The sequence below is a fragment of the Delphinapterus leucas genome, chromosome 2 (genome assembly GCF_059928025.1).
Source record: "Delphinapterus leucas isolate spDelLeu-1000000601 "Yukka" chromosome 2, BTC_Dleu_Yukka2, whole genome shotgun sequence".
NCBI classification, from domain to species: domain Eukaryota; kingdom Metazoa; phylum Chordata; class Mammalia; order Artiodactyla; family Monodontidae; genus Delphinapterus; species Delphinapterus leucas.
Window position 1 is genome coordinate 32,162,723 of NC_143130.1, and position 20,479 is coordinate 32,183,201.

Here is a 20,479-nt window from a genome sequence, read left to right on the forward strand (position 1 = left end):
GACGACCGGCCCATTTTCCCCCTCATTCTGGATGCCCGGGGGCTCCTGCAGTGTCAAGTGCAAGGCCACTGGGGTCAGGACATATGACTTAACCCTTCCACTTTGGGCATCTTAGTAAAATGGAAATTAAAATGCCTCCTCACAATGTAACTTGGTGCCTAGGATAAAGTACATGAAAAACTTTGAAATGTAAAAATTACTCTATAATGGTCTAAGTCAAAGGCAATTCTGTTCCATCAATGATACTGTTGAATTTGGTGGCAGGCATCCCGCCCGATCCACTCACATTTGGTAACACCTGCCCCTTTGTAGAATAAGAAATGTCCCAAATTGAGGGCTAAGAGCCCCCTCAGTTCAGACCACGACTGCTGGAGGTGGCGCTCCATCCACGTAGCCACAGCAGCCACTAACCGGATGCGGGCTCCACTTTGCACACGTAAAGGGTGCGGAGGACAGACACGGCCCCCCCCGGGGACATGGTAACCAGGACCCAGTGGGGTGGCACCCAGGGTTGAACCCAGCAACTCCTGTGACTAGCGCTGTGACCAGGCCAGCTGGCCTCTTTGGGACTCGGTTCCCCACCTTTAAAAGGGGGTGATGGTCAAACCTACCTGGGGGTCATTGGAAGGTTAAGTGTGCTCGTGTACATACAGCATTTAGAGAGACGTGCCAGGTCTGTGTCCTCCGTAGATTATGACTGGGCATCTGCCGCGGCCGCAGACCCTCCTGGCTTCTGGGCAAACAGCAGAGAACAAAACAGATACAGCGCTGCCTTCCTGACTCTTAGAGTTTAGATACGATGTGAAAAGAAGTTACGTGCAGGGCTGGAGGATCACAGCCACAGACTTTGGCAAATTTTAAGATTTGGAGTGTCACGTGCATTTCTCTGCACAGATTCCAGGATAACATAGTTTAAATTAGCTTGGGCTGAGTGATGAATGGGAAGGAGAGAAGGAAGGATGGGGGGAGGGAGGGGGCAAAGGCACCAACCAACATTTCTTCTTTGTTGTGCAATGTACTCCAACCCCAAACGCATACATCAGTAGGATTAGTGAGTAGTTTTTCAATACTTCCCAGCTCTATAGCTGTGATTGTCCAACACCTTTCCACTTTTCTGGGAAATTCAATTCCAGAAAATCTGGAAAGCTACTCTCAGGCTTCCCTTGGAAAGCAGTGATGTTTCACAAAGACCGGTGGGGAAATGATACTTAATACACTGCTTTACGTTCAGGCAATTTATCTAAAGGAAGTAAATGTATTACGTGAAAGTGAGACTTTACAAGGTAAACCTACGGTGATTAGTAATTTATGAACATGGAAGGGTAAATTGCTGAAATTTACTTTCCTGTTATAAAGAGAAGATTTAATAAACGTGTTGATTAAAAAGAGATTAGGGAGGATTGTGCAAAATTACTAATAGAAATACTTTCAAATATTCACTTACTTAAAGTTGATGGGCGATTTAACCTTAATTCTTTTTTTTTTTTTTTTTTTCTGCGGTACACGGGCCTCTCACTGTTGTGGCCTCTCCCGTTGCGGAGCACAGGCTCCAGACGCGCAGGCTCAGCGGCCATGGCTCACGGGCCCAGCCGCTCCGCGGCATGTGGTATCCTCCCGGACCGGGGCATGAACCCGTGTCCCCCGCATCGGCAGGCGGACTCTTAACCACTGTGCCACCAGGGAAGCCCTAATCTTAATTCTTGTTCAGTTATTCAAGCAAATACCTAAGAAACTCTAAGAGGGGAGTGATGTGTCTTATTCTAGTTTTGATAATATATATCACAATGTTATAAAATTAAACTTATCTTGAAATAAAACATGACTCGTTGTCCCTTCATTTTTAGGTGGGAAGCCAATTCATACACATCAAGTAGCTCACGTAGGGTCCTTCTCATGAATGAGCCTAAGACCATTTTGTAACCGTTCTGAGAAATGTGATAGCAAAAATACATACTTATGAACAGAACAGCTTTTACTTTATGAAAATACTGCAGCCATTGGTAAGAACTCAAACAGAAGAGAACTTACGAATAACAAGCTGTATCTCCACCCTACCCTTGGCCCCGAGCAAACTCAGAAGCAGACATTTTAATCATTTTAAATTTTTGTTCTTGTGACTCTGAATACTATACTAGATTTTCTATTCTAAACATCGATTCGCACTATTAAAATTAGATATTTTATTTTTCGTTATTGTATCTATAGTATACACTTAAACCTTTGTTTTAAGTGTATGCTCACCCTGCCAAGTTTCGATGGTGCATCTTCACTTCCTGTTCTGTAAATCAGGGATGGCGGCCGTCACCCTCGTCTTTCCTAGCTGACTTCTCTGCACGATGAACGTATTTTTATACTGTCATCACCAATGACGTTTATACTCTGTTCTGTACCATAACTACTTTCTCTATTTCCCCTGTGCCGTGAGTCCAAGAGTTGAAACCCCTGGGCAGCATCCACCGCTCAGGACACTGTAAATTGCATAGCAGAGCCAGGTGGTTTCCTGGAAGCACGCAGCTCTCAGTGGCGGGAAAGTCTCTGCAGAAAGAGCACGTCCTCCCATGGGGTCACATCTGTCCTCCTGGCCCCCACCACCAGCTCAAACCACATCACACTGAAGGCTGGTTCAGCAGCTAGGCTTTCTTAAACGGCTTTGGGAGGTCACGTGACCTCCAAGCCTTCTCACCCACGGCGCAAACCGGCTTCCCCCACTGCTGGAGCCTCTGCCCAGCCGGCCAAGGGGACCCCACGCCTCCCGCCTGGACCACCATCCCCAGCATCCACGCCGTCCTCTTTCTGTCTCTAGAAGCACCATTAAAATGCACAGGAGAGAAACTGAATGTCCACGTCTCCCTAAGTGTCTTGACTTGGTTCTCTTGCTCCTGGAAGTGTTTGCTGGGGGATGCTGAGCTCAAGCTGACTTGCCCTCGGTATTTTCAAGGGTTTTTTCTATGATCTCTTATCTAGTATCTCTGACTAGAAACATCCTGTCTGACACATTCAGTTGCAGTGGTCGCCCCACCGCTGCCCACAGAAGGGAAGGGGCTTTTTTACTTGAATGCTACATAATTTCATAAGACTGTGCGGATGTCAGCCAGTCACCTTCCCTGACATTTTTTTCTTTTTGATTGCGCCGGGCCTTAGCTGTGGCAGGTCTGCTCCTTAGTTGCGGCTCGCCGGCTCCTTAGTTGTGGCATGCGAACTCTTAGTTGTGTCATGTGGGTTCTAGTTCCCTGACCAGAGATCGAACCCAGGCCCCCTGCATTGGGAGCACAGAGTCTTAACCACTGTGCCACCAGGGAAGTCCTTCCCTGACATATTTAAGCTGTTTATTTGTGCAGTTTTTCCTTATATCATTTATTTGTTAAATTCTTTCCTTCATTCACATTTTTGTCAAATTTTTAATATTCTGAGTTAATCCCCAGGCTTTTACCTTCCTTCCTTGTTGTTAATCTACCTTTTACTCTGTGTTCTTGGGAGGTTGGCCCAGTGGGGCAGCCATTTAATTAAAATGTAACTTGATGAGTCCTATCTGGGATGCAGGCTCTCGCCTGCCCTTGGCCCCGACTTGGGGCATCACGATTTCTCTGGGACACGAGTAGCCCCTGCAGCAGCTGGTCTGTGCTGGAACTTGGGACCCCTTTCCAGCCTCTGCATTTCACTCCTCTGCACCCCCAGGGCTTCTTCTCCAGCAGACTGTGGAGGTCAAGCCACCCTCCTCCATCGCGCCAGAGTCACAGATCTGCTCCCTCTGGAACCCTTTCCTTCCCATGGGGTCTGGAAAGGGAGGAGAAGCAAACCACCCTCTCGAACCCAAACCTGGACCACATTATTGAGCCCGTTGTCAAGCGATGGCTCTGACTGCTCCAGGCATTTCCACGAGGAAGAGATTCTTGAGGGGCTGTTAATAATGATTCTTATTTGATATGAAATTTATAATTTTGATAACATTTTCACATACATTAATCAGTTCATTGCTCCGACCCCGAGAAGTGGGAAAGGTGGGAATCTTTATTGTCGAATTTAAGACGTACAGACACCAAGACCAAGAGTCTGGGTGACCCTCACATCTTGGGGGGGCGGCGCTAAAATGTGGCGGCAGATTCCTGTCCTTCCTGCCCAGGTTGCCTCTGGATGCTGCTCCGGGCGTGATACTGAAGATCTGTCCATGTAATTGTTTATTTCTAAGGTTATTAAACAGCCAGAAAAAAAGAGTTTCCTAGTGTATATTTTTAGAAGTTTACATTTAAACCTGTCTTTTGCTAGCCTGGCCTGCAAAACGTATGCAGAAGCTCTGGCTTGTACAAACACTCTTTCCCATTTAAGTTAATGCGCAGCTTTAAACATACACAAACATCTGAGATTTATAAGTGCCCTGAAGAAATGCACGTCCCTTGAAGTCGGGCAGGAGAGAACACAGCCCAGAACAACCCCATCCAGAGCGCCAGATGCTCTGGGCAGAGTGTTCAGACCTGTCTTATTGGGGAAAATCGTAAAGTTAATCGTGAAGATTAACTCAGCAGTGGAACCTTAGCAAACTTTTCTGAGTCGTGAGTTGTAGGAGGTGGTTGCTGCGTGCGTTTTGCTCAGGTGAGCATGGGAGGTGGAGAATCTCATTTGCAGGGTCCATGCCGGGCTCTGGTTTGAGAAGCACGGGCACTTAAACACTGTTTTCCCACTTGCACTCGATAAATCCTGACAGTTTAAATACGGGTGAAACTTCTTTCAGTTCACCAGGAGCACTCGGGGAAGCCCATCTTCACAGAGCCCTTGCAGAAGCGGGATTCAGGAACTTTATTTCCCATATTCCAAAACTCTTTCTTTCCATCTTCTCCCTGAGTGACTGGAAATTACTTTGATCATAAAATTAAAAGCAGGCTCTTTTATTTATGCCCGGTAGGGCACAGGGAGATAAGCTGGACATGAACTGAACAGCAACCCTAAACAGAAGCCCTGGCTGTGACGAAATGAGAAATTATCATCTGGATTCCAAGGAATTAATCATAATGATTGCTAAGTGGTTGCCGAGAAACGTGAAGTTGACGCAGCATCTCTGTGGAGACACAGGACACAGGCTCAGAAGCATTAAGATCCATGGAGGCCGATGTACCCCACAATAAGGAGTGTGATAGACAATTGATTTTAAATCTGGGGTTTAGGGCTTCCCTGGTGGCACAGTGGTTGAGAGTCCACCTGCCGATGCAAGGGACACAGGTTCGTGCCCCGGTCCGGGAAGATCCCACATGCCGCAGAGCGGCTGGGCCCGTGAGCCATGGCCGCTGAGCCTGTGCGTCTGGAGCCTGTGCTCCACCACGGGAGAGGCCACAACAGTGAGGGGCCCGCGTACTGCAAAAAAAAAAAAAAAATCTGGGGTTTAAACTACTAGGTTTAAACCACAAAATGCAGGATAGATTTTCCACTGACCCCGCGTAGCACGCATGCTGACTTGTTTATGGTAAATGTCCCTCCTTAAAATAGAGGGGAAAATAACAATAGGCCCAGACAGCCCACTCCCGACTCGTGTAGAGATGAACGGTAGTCTAGTCTGGAAGAAATCACCAGGTGCCGATGGGTCAGAGCCCTGACCCTGGGCCACTCCCCCACGGAATGCCTTAGTTCCTCCTCGGGAAGGAGGTGCGTGTGAGGAAATACATAAAGAAAGGAGGAAGACAGAGTTTGCGCTGCATTCTTTTGAGATCATATCCCCCCATCAAAGCTGCTCAAATGCTCTGCTTTTGTATGATCATCAGGACATAACCCAGCATTTAATTGCCCAAAAGATTTCACGGGGGAAAAAAACCCAACACTATTTTATCTCGAGGCCATAAAACTAAGCCCATTTTTTTTCCAATCTCTTAAACTACAATCTTTTTTTTTTCCCCAGTGGAAACATAACGCTAAGTTTGTTAGTGAAAGAATAAAAAGAAGACACTAATACGTACTATTTGTCTTTGTGCCAGGGATTGTTTTGGGGTGTTTAAACCATGTCGTCTTATTCAACAAAATAGTCCACATTCTTCCTAATCATGAGTGTCAGGTTGTACATGCTGGTCACGCCTGCTTGTGAAAGAGGAGAGAGGGAGGGAGGAAAGAAGGAAGGGAGGGAGGGAGGGAGGGAGAGAGGGAGGGAGGAAGGACAGGAGGAAGGAAGAAGCATCAGCAAAGTTGCTGGGCACAGTCCTGTCCGTTAGCCGAGAATTTAATCAGCTCGGATCACCCCCACACCCCACATGGCTGCAGGTACAACAATATTCTGAAGGGTCGGAACTAATTAATGAGCAAATGTGAAGCTGGGTAAAGCTGTACTTTTAAGTGCTTTTGATTTTCAGATACATGCACTTAGGGTCCTGGTTTATACTCCTTTCTCACCCAGTTTCCCTATATTTACATTTTCAAGACTCATCCACCTGCTCAGGTGGCCTTGCTGGGACGTACATCCCAGAGGAGCACTTGGTGTCCTCCCAAGTGGGGGCTGTCACTGTAAGGAAACCCAGGCCTCGTGGTTTAACGGGGGAAAGCAGGGTCCTGGCTTCTTGCCGATGGCTTGGCCTCCAGCACCATGGCCCCTCCCTGCGGGTCCGCTCAGGGCACCTCTCAACAGTCCTGTGTCCTGCTCTGCTGGGCTTGGCAATCCCCAGGGTTTAGGGCTCTGGACACCCCGCCAGCAGGAGCCTGGGAAAGAGGACGGTCCCTGGAGCTGAGGCAGGTGGAGCTGGGTCAGTCCCAGGTCAGGGACCTCGGGGCGGAAGTTGAGCAGGAAGGCAGCTCCTGCGGATGAAAGGGTCGGGAGAGGGGAGGCGAGGGGGTGCCCATCTCACAGGGGCTCATACCTGTGTCATCACCTTGAGCGAAAGAGTTTTCACTAACCAACCAGATGGTCAGCAGCCACTGGAGCCAGAAGTAGCCCACGTCCCTCAGTCCAGAAAAGACTAGACTGCATCAGGAGGTTGGCAGCAGGGCACGTGGGGAGAGCTGACTCCCTAGGGCCTGCATGGGGTTCCCTCTGAGCTCCTCATCCACAGGGCAATGCACAAATCCCTACGCATAACTAACTGTCCTCCTAAAATTGGTGCATTTGCAATGGTTAGAGACTGAAAGCCCTGGGACACTGTTGTCTTCCGATTTGTGGAGACGCTGTAAATCAAGATCCCAGGGGGCGAAAGTCCCCCACCCCACCCCCATCAAAAGTGAAAATCTTTCCTGTCAGTCTCAGTCCTAGCACATCCGTCACAGACCAGACATGTCTGAGCCGGCTTTTTTTTTTTTTTTTTTTTTTTTTTTGCGGTACGCGGGCCTCTCACTGTTGTGGCCTCTCCCGCCGCGGAGCACAGGCTCCGGACGCGCAGGCTCAGCAGCCATGGCTCACGGGCCCAGTCGCTCCGCGGCATGTGGGATCTTCCCGGACCAGGGCATGAACCCGTGTCCCCTGCATCAGCAGGGGGACTCTCAACCACTGTGCCACCAGGGAAGGCCTGAGCCGACATTTTAAAATCCACTTGCTTTCAAACTGACTCGAGGAAATTTGGAGAATAGAAAGCTGAGAAGAGTAGAATACTGAATCGCAGGAAAAGACTGAGAATTAAACACAGACTTGGACCAAATAATGACTAGCTGTGAAACTGCAGGAAATTCTCTGCAAATACTCAGGGTGCAAACCCCAGGGGGTGCTGGGAGCCTGGGTGAGAGGGAAACAGTGCAGGAGCATCGAGCGGACTGTGGAGGAGGGTCTCCTGGCGCCGAGCCCACACTGTGGAAGAGCCTGGCTTCCCCCAGTGGGTGGTGGAAACGCTAATGCTTGAGTCATTACACTCACTGGACACGGCCCAGAAAACAGGGCGTCAGGACCAATCGAACAGCATACCATCGGGCGGTCTGCACGCAGGGTGAATGCCGCTCCGTTCTGTCTCTAGTTTCTATAGTTTGGGTATTTGTTTCTTTGACACTGGTTGGTATATTTTACCTTCAGTTTTATTCCTAGAAACTTGGTAATCATTTCCTCCATAGTCAGATGTAGTATTGTGAAAATCTATTGAGAGTTGGAAGAGGCTAAGAATTGTTTAGTCCCGGCTAAACACCTAAGAGTGCATTCCCAGAGATTTCCCAGAGTTGGAGGTGAGGGTGCATGCATGGCGTGGGAGTTCCATGCATCAGGTGTGGGCCAGCTGGAGAGCAAGCCGGCCCAGTCACCTTCGCGTGTGATGGGAGGCAGTTTCCCTGCTGGGGGAGAGAGGGTGGGGTGAGTCCTTTGGGGCATGAGCACACCAGTCCTCAGGCTGAGGAGGGCAATGCAGGAGGCCAGCCAGAGAGGGGCAATCACTCTCCCTGGAACGTTTCTTCGGCTGTGTTTGCAGGGAGCAGTCTCAAGGGGTGACGTACAGTTTTCCTTTGGGACTTGCTAACCACTGATGACGGAGAGGTGCCGTCCCCAAGTTCAGGGACCCCCGAGCACGGGCAGCACCCACAAGCCCCCTGCACACACCGCCTGAGACGGGCAAGGGCACCTAAGCAGGCACAAGGCTCTTGCTGCCGGCGGTGCTACGAGTCACAATGCCCTTCGTCTCCGGTCCGGGGATCGCGTGTCTTCCATGTCCTCGAGACAGTAAGCGGCTGACTTAGCAGCAGCTGGTGGTGGGCGGGTGGCTCCCAGCCCTGACCCACACCCCTGCCCTTCACAGCACAACGTGGGCTGTACACGCGCTGCTCCACACCTTGCTTTTTTCACATAACAATATCCCTTAGAAATCTTTCTATTCCTCCAGAGAACTTGTCTACAGGGGCCCAGTATACAGATGAACGTACTCCGCTCTAAGCAGTCCCCTACTGGTGGGTCAGTATTGGGTCACTCATATTATTTCACTTGCAAACATTGCGGTAGTAAATCACTTTTACATACATCACTTTCACACAACGTGCAGAGATACGACAGCCACACCAAACAGAAGGCCAGTTGCTTCGTTCTCACCACGAACCCGTGAGCTTTGCTAGGAAGCAGCTGTGCGCGGCCCTCGAAGGGACCAGAGGGGGACGCGGGGGCATGGCCCCTCCTATGCCCCCCATGGGGTCATAAGGATCTCAGGACGGAACTTGCTGGATGGAAGGGAGGCTGTATTGCCGCTACCTACCTCCCATCTGCCCTGCTGTTCTTTAGGGAAAACGGAGAGCCTGGGCCGTCAAATCAGAAAGCTCAGCACCCTCTCCCCGCTGCTGCCGCTGTTCTCAGGTGTGAGCCTGTTTTGGGAGCTCCTGAAATGCGGCCCCAGAAGCGAGGCCGGGGTCCCAGGCGGCTCCTGCTCTGCGTGGGGCCCAGGGAGGGGCCGCCCCACCAGGACCCCCACACCTCCTGTGAGAGGCGGTTCCAGAGGGACGCGCTGGCCTGGGCGTCCTGCTGTCTCTGCTGGCCTCTTGTGGGCGTCGAGAGTGGCCCTCGGCCCAGGCTGCACTTTCACAGGAGCCTCAGGGCCCAGACTGCCTGGTGTCCAGACCTCCTGCTGCTCCAGGGCTGGGCCTTGAGTCCAGACGCAGACATGCCCCAGCTTCAGGGCAAAGCCGCCGAGGTGAGCGGAGCAGAGAAGCAAGTGTCCCTTCGTGCAGGAATCTGGGGTTCTGAGAGGCGCTGGCTCCACGCAGGGAAGGTGGCCGATGGTCCTGAGTTGCCTCAGAGGCATAGGCGGGCGGGCGGGGACTGGCCTGCGGTCTGTCCTCACAGACATCCTTCCGTCCTGAGCATAAGGCCCTCCCGTCAGAGAATCTTCCAATTAAGGGATGAATCTTCCTCAACCACAGGCCTGCGTCCTGCCCTGTCTGGGTCACACACGTGGGGAGACACGGCCCTCAGGTCCTTCAGGCCAGGAATCGGGGTTCACACACTCGGGGCCCCACTGGGCTGGGATTGGGGAGTGAACGGAGTTCTGGGCGTGACTCCGGCCTCACAAGTGAGCCAGGTGTGCACACGCCCGCCCCCCCAGTACCTTTTGTCCCACTGGCTGGCTATTTACAGGTGAACTTGAGCCTTGGATGCAAGGGGGCAGGGGGGGCGGTGCCAGGTGAGGTGGAGAGCAGACCCACTGCCCCACGGGGAGGGCAGTGGCCGCAGGGCTCTCACGCCTCCTCTGTCCACCAGGCCTGGATGTCAGGCAAGCCCAGGTCGTCGTCCTGTCCTCGGGGACCAAGTGCATCAGCGGCGAGTACATCAATGACCAGGGGCTGGTGGTCAACGACTGCCATGCGGAGATCGTGGCCAGGAGGGCGCTGATCCACTTCCTGTATGCACAGCTGGAGCTGCACCTGAGGTGAGCGGGGATCCCGGGCGGCCATGCAGCCCCCGCGCCTGGTGTCCCTCTATCCCAGCAGACCCTGAACGTGCCAACGGCTATGCCCCGAAAGCACACCAGCCCCTCCCAGACTCCAGGTCGAGTCTGTTTCCCTCCCCAGGCCTCGTCCTGGGGCCCCCAGGCTCAACTGCCCGGACGAGCCCAGCCAGCAGCTCTGAGCCCTGTCCTGCTGTGTGGGGCGGGCTCTCCCTACACCCTGCCCCACAGCGGAAACCCTTCCTGCACCTGTTCCCCAGGCACCACGACGGAGGCGGCCAGTGATGGGCTCTGTCTCCCTGTTTCTGGCCTCCTCCTCCTCCCTGCATGTTTGCATCTTAAAGGGGGGGGTTCTGTAATGAAGACCCTGAGCAACGTGCCCAGATGTGGGATGCCTAGTGCTGTTGGGCGGCCATCAGGAAGCAGCAGGCTGTCCCCTGGGGGACATCTCCCTCTACGACCCCCTGAGCAGTAGCAGAATCACGGGTGGCTGTAGGCACAGCGTGTGTCTCTGCCAGAACCGCTGTCCTTCCACACCCTCCGGAGCAGCGTTCCTCAAACCCGCTAGCAACAGGGGCCTGGGGGCTTCAGGCGGTGACTCCCGCCTGCCCATGGCCTGTGCAGGGGCCACACAAAGGGAAGGCGGGTCCAGAGGTGCTGAGTAGACTCAGGAAAGCAATGCCTTCATACACTCAGTTAATTTCTGTCCGAGCCCCTGATTTGCAGGTTCCCCCTGGTTCCAGGCTGGCGGATGGTGCGGCCAGGGTTGAATGTGGGGAAGGGAGTTGGAAATCTCTCCAAATGTGGGAAGGGTTTCTCTCCTGAATATCCAACTGCCAGGTCAGAAATGTTTCCAAACACCCCTAACTCTGGATGTGTCACCGTGGCCCCAGGCTGACGTTTAGGGCTGGCTGTGTGCTGGCACCAAGCTGCAGGCCAGGGGCACCCAGGCCCCTGCCCTCAGGGGATCGGGGTTAGGGGACGGAGACCAGCAACGGCTGCAGAAAACCAGGGCCAGGCGTTTGCTCTGAGGTTTTGGGGAGGGCCTGGAGGGCCTGGCAGCAGAAGGAGCACAGTCAGGGAAGCAGAAAGGCTGGTGGGATGCCTCAAGGGTTCCCGGGGAGAAAATGTCTGTTCTGCTGCCTGCGTGCTCTCAGAATCCATCACCAATGGGGCAGAACGTGTAAAAACAGCAAGACCGGCGGGAAGGAGCCGCCCGTGACTGGTGAGAACGGGTCTGGGAGGGGCCACAGCTAGGCCCGCTCTGTGCAGGGGGTGCTCCTCACCGCCACTGAGAAGGGGGGCAAAGGGGGTGTCGTGTGGGGAGGACAGCCCTGGGGCACGGCCGAGGCAGAAGAAGAGGGGTCCCCGCGCCGGATTCCTCACTGGGCTGCGGCCGAGCCCTGCCTCTCTATCCCTGTTCTCCGTCTAACAGAGAACCATCTGCCCACGGCGGCCGTGTAGAGCGCAGCATCCTGCAGGCACACAGGGAGCATCGTGACCCACAGGATGGCCGTGTCACAGACACTCACATTCGGGGTCATGTGTACCGAGGACGCTGGGCTTGTGAAGGATGGGCTTGACCGTGGGCGGCGGGGAGGCCGAGGATGCAGCCTCTGTGGGCCGGTTGCTCTCACCCAGCTGCTCCGCAGCTGGTCCAGAAGGTTTCATGCAGGAAATGGACCGGGCGCCCCGGCCGGCCTCCCGTAGCTGACGGGGCCCCTCTCTGTCCCCAGCAAGCGGCGCGAGGACAGCGAGCGCTCCATCTTCGTACGGCTGCAGGAGGGCGGCTACCGGCTGAGGGAGGATGTCCTGTTCCACCTCTATGTGAGCACATCCCCCTGCGGAGATGCGCGGCTCCACTCGCCCTACGAGCTCACCACGGACCGTAAGCACCCAGCTTTCTGCCTTTGTGTTCGAACAGCCCGATACTCTCCTCCCTGGTTGGTGTGTCCCGCTGTCCGCTCAGACACCGCCTGCTTGCCTGGGTGGCGCGGCCCTGAGGGGCAGGCGAGCGCATCTGCAGCATCAGAATGGCATCCTCTAAAACCTCGGTCCAAGGGCCCTCATCTCTGGGGACAGCGTAGCTGGAGACGTGACAGAGGCTCTCTAATTGCTGGGGCCCCGTCGCTGCAGCAGGTCAGGCAGCCTGTGGCCAGGACACAGAACACAGGCTGAAGCAGCACAGAGGCGGGCCACGTGGAGGTGGAGCTGACCCCAGGGCTGCGTCTGCCTCCGTCTGCACATGGGGGAGGATAAAAACATCTTCCCGGGCGCCTGGCCTCTCCCACAAAGGGTGTGAAAACCCTGGGCGGGACCTGCCCTCTCGGGTATTTTAGGAGAGCTGGTGACCACAGACACAGTCGCGTCCACCCAAGAGGTGACACCATGGTCCTGGGGGGAGGACACCGCAGTCTCCTCTGTGCGGGTCTCATGGGGTCAGTGTCTCCCCAGGTGCCATTAGGAAAGTCTGTTACTGACGCTACGTGTGTGTGTTACACATGCTCGTATACACACCACACACACACCCGCACACACACGCAGACACATGCAGACACACGTGAACCCCTCCAGAAGCAGAATGAGGCAAATCTGACGAGGGCGGGGAAGTGGAGTATCTGTGTGTGATGAGGGGTCAGCCCCTTCTTAAGATGGTGAGGCACCCATGGCCCGTTGTGCTCGGAGGGAACCTACAGCAGAAACAGACAACACAGTTACTGAAGGCGTGTTTGGGCCCTGACCCCCCACGGAAGGTCCACTTGTGTTCTAATTACCAAGGGAAGGAGCGATGAGTACTTTCTGAATGCCGGCTGCATCCCGGCTTGCGGGGAGTGCCTCTACCTAAGATAAGGACGTGCAGGGAAATCGCTCTCTTTAAAACCCTGCATGAATTTAACCTATTTCTCTAATACTCAGATTGTATGCGGGTCCAAAATAATGCCTTCTGCTTTTACCAATGTTCCTCCAAGCCCATCGCTTTCCCCTCTGGGAAATGGTTGGACAGAGTCCCCTGTAATAGGGTACCGGTAACATTTTCATTGCTGTCTCAGCACGGGCTGCCCTCCTGAACAGCACAGGCTGGGTGGCTTATAAACTGCAGACATGGATTCCTCACGGTTCTGGGGGCTGGGAGTCCAAGATCAAGGTGCTGGTAGATTCGATGTCTGGTGAGAACCCGTTTCCTTGTTCACAGACGGCGTCTTCTCGCTGTGTCCTCACCTGGAGGGAGGGGCAGGGAGCTGTGTGGGGTCTCTTTATAAGGACACTGATCCCATCATGGGGCTCCACCCTCATGACTTCATCACCTCCTAGAGGACCCACCTCCTGACACCATCACCTTGGGGGTTAGGTGTCAACATACAGAATCTGGGGACACACACATTCAGACCATAACACCCACCTATGGAAAGTCAGTGGGAGAATCAAGTCAAACTGAGAGTCACGAAAGGGAACCTATTCAATGTCAGGGAACTTCCAGGGAGCTGCCCCAGGAGGAGAGCAGGCTGGGGGACCGGCAACGTGGGCAGTGGGCTTGGCCCCTCCAAAGGCCCCTGGGGTTGTGCAGAGTGTTCCTTCTGACCGCGCAGCCTGAGAGAGAGAGAGAGGAGAAAACATGAGAATTCATTTTCTCGGAGGCGCTTGTCAGGCTGGATCTACATGGTACCAATTCCCCACGTGAAATTGTGAAGTATGGTCCATTAGCTACTTGGAATTATCCTTCCATTTTCTCTCAGAAGACCTGGCATCATGGAGACCCAGCCAGGAGCCCTCCGATTCCAGGAGGAAAAGTCCCACAGAACTCTGGGGAGGCCCTGATACACCAGCTTCCTGCCGGCCGGAGTCGGGGTGGCTGAGTGAGGAAGGGGAGCCCGTCCCGCCCCGCCCCCCCGAGACTGCGCTCTCTGCCAGGGACGGTTCCAGGTCATCAGCCTCCCCGGCCTTAATTCCAACTTGCAAAGCCGGTGGTTTAGAAGAACAAGCAGATATGTTCTCAGTGCGCCCTGGGGTCCTCCTCCAGGCACAGACGTCTTTTACTTCGTGGTGTTTTAAGAAGTGGCAGGTGCAGGTAGAAGGGACCAAAAAAAGCGTTTTCCTCACATTTTTGCTGCAGGTGTGCCTACAGAAATTAGAAGCTGCTCCTAGGTTATTTCAGCTGGTGTTTCTCCCCAGGGTTCCCACAGGGGCCCCAAGCGGGCACCTGGTGGATCTGTCCCTCAGACGGCCAGCAAGTGTCCTGCATCACCTTCCTTACTCGTCGGCCAGGGCAAGAAGTCCCGAATGCGTGCCGTCCCCCATGTGGAGGACCTTTACAGGTGGCTCAGCCTTCTCCATTTGCCGAGGCACAAACGCCCCAGAAGTGTTTTGTTTTAGAGAGAATTGGCTAATGTGGGGACGGGGTGACTCTGCTGGTGGCTCACTCTCAGGGTGCCTCCTTCGCTGGACCTCGGAGGAGGGGGTGTGGGTGATGGGGATCCTTAAGGGTCCCCTCCAGGGCAGAGGTGACAGTGACAGGCCCCCTGGAGGCAGGGCCTGCCCGAGGGGCGTTTAGCAGGGATGGGCGCTCCCGCCTCCTGCAAGCCACCCCTGCAGAAGCCCAGCCTCACTGCCCTATGGCCTCAGGGTCCACGCTCCTGAACAGGCCCAGGGCACCCGACCCTGAAGGTCATGGCAATGTCCTCGCGTCCACAGATGCAGAGCATGACATGCTCAATCCTCTCCCCAGAGGGGTCACAGCCGGGAGAAGCTCTGGCCCTGGACAACGAGGCCTCCAGCTTCTCACCCACAGCTGCTCCAGGAGCCTCCCCTCCACCGACCAGCATGTCCCCTGCCGGTCCTGGTCACTTTGGCTGGTTTGATTGTCACCCCTTGCTTGGTCTGCAGGAGCGGTTGTACATCTTTCTGCACAACCCACAGCCATGGTGCCAGGGGTCACCCCTCCCTCTCTCACACACATGTACACACACGAGCACAAGCACACGGCACACACGCACAACAGATGCCTGACGTACGGGACCGCGGACACACCTGTTCAGTGATTAGGTCTAAGGGAAGTTCTCAACAGACTTGCCCAGATGGCCCCCTGTCCTTTAAGAGGGAAGGAAGGCAGAGTGAACCCCAGCAGAGAACCAAGTCTGACCCACCTGTGGCAGAGCCCCCCGCTGTCCACCAGGGACTCTGGCCTAAGCTGTCGCCACAGCCCTAAAGGTTCCATGAGTTGCAGTAGCCCCAGACCCCTGAGGCCCAGTTCAGGGGCTCTGCAGCTAAGGGACAATACACAACCCCACCCCCGGGGACGCCTGTGGCTCCAGAAAGTCTAAAGTCCCTGGGGTTGTTTCCCCTCAAAAACATTCACCTGGACAGATCGTAGGTTCTCCCTTCCTAGAGTCCTTAGAAATGGACTCAGTGTCCGTTGGCCAAGATGTCTGGGGTGGCGTGCTGCCTGTGAGCAGGTGTGCACAGATTTGGTTGTTTCCAAACCCGACTTAGCTACAACACTGCCAGGAAGTTTCTACAAATGCAGGTTCCTGTGCCCACTCTCCCAAGATTCTGGTGCCTCGGAATGCAGTGGGTCTGAGGGCCCATACTTTTAAAACTTCCCCAGTGATTCTGAGGATCAGCCATGTTCTGAGACCCCGGGTTCAAAACCCCCTAACCTGTCTCCTGCCCAATTGGTTTCCTATCCTCTCCCACCGGAGGGCGGGCCTGCGTGCAGACGGGGGACTGGTGGAGCGTCTGCAAGGCCTGCAGACATGGGGGCAGTTCTGATCATAACCCAAATGAAGAGATTAATGAAAAGACCCGGGCTGGTCACAGTGGCTGGGTGACCGTTCTCCTTCCAACCCACCAACACTCTAATGCAAATTCCTCTTGCTTGGCAGGTTCTTTAAATAACCTAGAAAATTCAGTCCTTACTGCCATTTTAGAAGAGTTTAGCAACTTAGTTCAAATCTCTGATCTATCTCCCACAAGAAGCCATGAGAAATAGCATGATTACATCACACAGCTATCTTACAAGTGTGAACTGAATGCCTGTACGTCTGAGCCAGTTCTGTTCTTTGTACATGACGGCAGCTCAAGAGATTGCTCCAAAATCCCATAGGAAGTCAGGGAATCTAAAGTACACTTCCTGACGCCCCGTCTTCTGATGTGAGCTACAGAGCACGCAACACGTGATAATATCCGTGCATTGTAGGGTCGATGCATTTAAATGCCTTCCTAACTCACATCGTCACCGTCACCATCCTCACCAGGTAGGACAAGAACACCCACGTGACCACATGACAAATATTGTAGATGTCATTATTACAATAAATAGTAGACCACATCATGGGTATACCTTCTGGGATATACCTTTTGAAGTTTATTTGGGGTTTAAAAATATTGTCTTCTTTCCTATACTTTTTTCCCATTTCTGGCTCTTTCTCTCCCCTGCACCACTGCAGCAACCATGCATCACATTTCAGATAGACCTTTGCTCCCTCGGTGGACTTCCTCCGTCGCCATCTGATTCTCTCCTGAAAATAGAATATTCACTTGAACAATTTTCTTAAACACATTACCAGCCGCACTTTATCTTGACATCAGGGTCCGAAAGTCAGGGTTTTAGATGAGCAAACACTACACTGAAGAGTCTCATGAGATGGAGTATCGGAAGTAGCTGAGAACATTCTTATGGGTCTGGGAGCATTTATGTATCCACGCAGGCAGGGTCTTAATGCTCCACACTTCCGCTGTCTAGGGCACACGACAAACCCACTGCAGATAATTTAAGGTCAGTTCCCTGCAGTTTCTGGTTGGATTGGCATTTCGTTCTGCTTGAAGTAGCATCTTCAACTCCCTCCTGCCTCTCGCAATTAGGCAAGAAAGAGCCAGGGTAAACGAGCTCTGCAAGATCGCGATGCTCAGAGCCACTGGGACACATCACACTGGTGGGGGAGCTGGAGGAGGCAGCCGAGACTCAACACCTCCGAAAATAAACACTCGTCAGGAGCATCTCATGCACCTGGCTCTTCAGGAAAAATTCATCTACCTGAAAACTTTAGGTTAACTCCTAGAAACCAGTTGTTACTCAAGCCAGGCCTCCGGGTTGTCATGGCCTTAACAGGCTACAAAGTCTGCTTAAGGGAAAGTTAGTTGCACAGAAGCACTGGGTAAGAATTCAGAAGAGCCTTACAATGTAATAGGTGATTTTCCAGGTCTGGAAAATGACACAATAGTTGAAGCATTGAGAGAATGGTGAGGATACTATTGAATATAATTACCAGAAAGAGGGGGACAGCAAGTACCGTATTTCCTAAGAAAGTATTCCCACACAGAAGACTTTAGTTCCTAACATTGTGGTAAATTGTGGAAACTGTTAGCTACGCCAGCCCTCCTTTCCCTCAGTGCCACCTGCCACAGGAAGTTGATGTGATAAAGACCTCACCTGGACGGTGTAAAAAGTCAGGTCAAACCAAAGTTTTGCTCAAGTATTTTTGAGTCAGGTGAAATATTTTATGTTCAATTGATTATCATCACCGTCACCATCACCATCACCATCACCATCATCACCATCGTCTCATCGTTATCACCACCATCATCACTGTCTCACCATCACCACCATTATTATCATCACCGTCACCATCACCATCAATCACCATCGTCACCATCGTCACCATCATCACCACCGTCACCATCGTCACCATCGTCACCATCATCACCATCATCACCACCATCACCATCGTCACCATCGTCACCGTCGTCACCATCATCACCAGCAGCAGCAGCATCATTGTCACCCGATTCCTCGTGCCATTTAAATCTGCAAAGAAGAGATTCAGGCTCTACCTAGGGGGAGGGCTGGGCATCCCTTGGCTCTGCGCCTCCCTCCCCCAGGCTCAGTCTCTCATCTTGGTTCTTCCTTCCATAGACAACTCATAGGCCAGTCCAAATTGGATCTCATCAAGGACCTGGTTAGTAGTATGGTCAATAAGCAATCTAAAACCTCTCAAAAGTTTACTTTCTCCACAGAGTACAGCAATTTTCTTCCCAAGAGATGGCCTCTAGGCAGTATGAATACATAGTGAAGGAACTTCAGTTCTTAGAAAGCATGAGAAAAGATACTGGAAATGACTTCAAGATCTGTAAGAGAAGGTGCCCATATAAACCCAAATGTTATTAATTATTTGGGTAATAATTTATATTAATAATTTACCCTCACTCCAGTGCAGATAAATGAAGGAGAAACACATTTTCACAAATTCTAAAACTTACATAGAAACCTTTTAAAGAAGGCATTTAGTGTTCATCCCACCATCGTGTGTGTCAACGTTGGTATCACTGTGGTAGTTCATATATAATTTGTACACAAAGCAGTTAAGCATTTCTATAATACATTATAATCCTGACTAAATGTACAGAACCTTTTTTTAAAAAAGAAAAATATAATAAATTTAATCTTCCTCTCGTTCAAGCTAGTTCTTCAAATAACTGGTGTATACGGGTGTGGAGGTGACTCTGGAAAGCAAAGGCAGGAGAGCAGTAACAGGGCATCGAGGCCCCCTACCATGGGCCGGTCTTTGGGTGTAGCAGATGCCCCCTCACCGGGACTCTCGGCAGCAGCTCTGGGGTCCCAGGTCCCATCTCATTTAGTCCCTAAGCCTAGGAGGGAGGCACCACCACTACCCCATTTTCAGACGAACTAACTGTATCACAGTAGTTTTAAGTAGCTTTTCCAAGGCTACGCAGCTAGGAAACCATAGAGCCAGGACTAAAATCTAGATGAGGTTTGCAGCCCAGCAATTGGGCTGGATCCCACCAGCCACCTGAGAACTAAGCATGGTTTTTACATGTTTTAATGGCTGGAAAGGGTGAGAAGAGCATCTCCTGACACATGAAGGTGACGTGGAACCCAAAATTCGGTGTCTGTAAATGCAGCTCCTTCCCTGGCCCGTCTGTGCTGAGAGCTGGGCCGCAGGTCCAGTGGTCGGACCGAGACCAAACGGCTGCAGAGCCACCAATGGTCACTGTCCACAGCCTTTTGCTGTGACGCAGGCTGAGCCTGGACCAGAGGGGTTGCTGTGCCCCAGCTCCTCCCGTGTCTGTACAAGTCCGTCCGCCCAGCACTTACCTCCAAAGCTGCTTCCTCATCCTGAATGCAGGCGGTGGCACCAGGGTCACTGGAGCTGCTTCCCAATGAGCTCCCCTCTTCTTCCCCTCCTCTCGGAGCCCCCCCGTGACCACCCTGTATCCCCCCCACCGTGTCCCCAGCCCCCGTGTCTCACGCAGCTCTCGTACCCTAGTGAGCAGCAGCAAGCACCTGGCCAGGAAGTTCCGGGGGCACCTGCGCACGAAGATCGAGTCCGGGGAGGGGACAGTGCCCGTACGTGGCCCAGGCACGGTGCAGACGTGGGACGGCGTCCTGCTGGGCGAGCAGCTGGTCACCATGTCCTGCACGGACAAGATCGCCAGGTAACGGCCCCTCTGTCCTCTGCACGAGTGCCGCCTGGGTGTGTGTTTGGCGGGGGGGAGGGACAGGGACTGTGGTCCCAGAGAGGGGCCTGGACGGGTGCTGAGGTGCACTCCAAGGTCCCGGACTCTGCCCTGTCGGCCCTGAACTCCACACCCGCCACGGGACGTGGCTGCCCGCTGCCCCACACACAGTTGTGCACCGGCCAGGCGCTTTCTGTACCATCACAGCCTCCCTGGAAAGCCAGACAGAGCCGTCAGAGAGGCAGGCGGGGCCGAGGAGAGGCAGACACCCAGGGACTCGGGAGCCAGGGCAGTGGGGACCCCAGCCCCTACCCCAACCCTGACCCGAGCCTGCATGTGGAGGGGCCGTGGCCCAGGTGCACTCGGTGCCTCTGTGAGGCTCCCTAGGCTACGGGGTAGGTAAAACCTCAGCCCTGGCGAACAGGGATCCGAAATCTCAAGGGAAATCACCAAACGGCTACAGGAGAAATAAGGCCTTTTACTCCCCTGGAGTGACTGCCCCCTGCCTGACTGCAATACAGCAAAGCACTGATTTCTGCATCAAAGAGAGCTGCCTGTAGTCGTCAACTAGCTCATCTCTCAGAAGGAAACGTACCCTCCTTTGTACTGTTTTCATCTATTCATGAAGTGGGGAGAAGCAGCAGTTTCCACCTTAACGGAAATTCTCTTGCTCTCCCAGGATTGCGCTGGGTCTCTAAATTAAT

General features: G+C 53.2%; 1 protein-coding gene across 1 annotated transcript in view; it reads left to right on the plus strand.

The window, feature by feature from the left end:
• ADARB2 (adenosine deaminase RNA specific B2 (inactive)) overlaps window positions 1-20,479 on the plus strand; it is a 364,216-nt gene that overhangs the window by 330,448 nt on the left and 13,289 nt on the right. Inside the window, exons 5-7 of the mRNA XM_089906613.1 lie at window positions 10,118-10,286; window positions 12,041-12,192; window positions 19,586-19,754. Coding sequence (XP_089762739.1) covers window positions 10,118-10,286; window positions 12,041-12,192; window positions 19,586-19,754 — 490 coding nt within the window. The remainder of the gene's footprint in view (window positions 1-10,117; window positions 10,287-12,040; window positions 12,193-19,585; window positions 19,755-20,479) is intronic.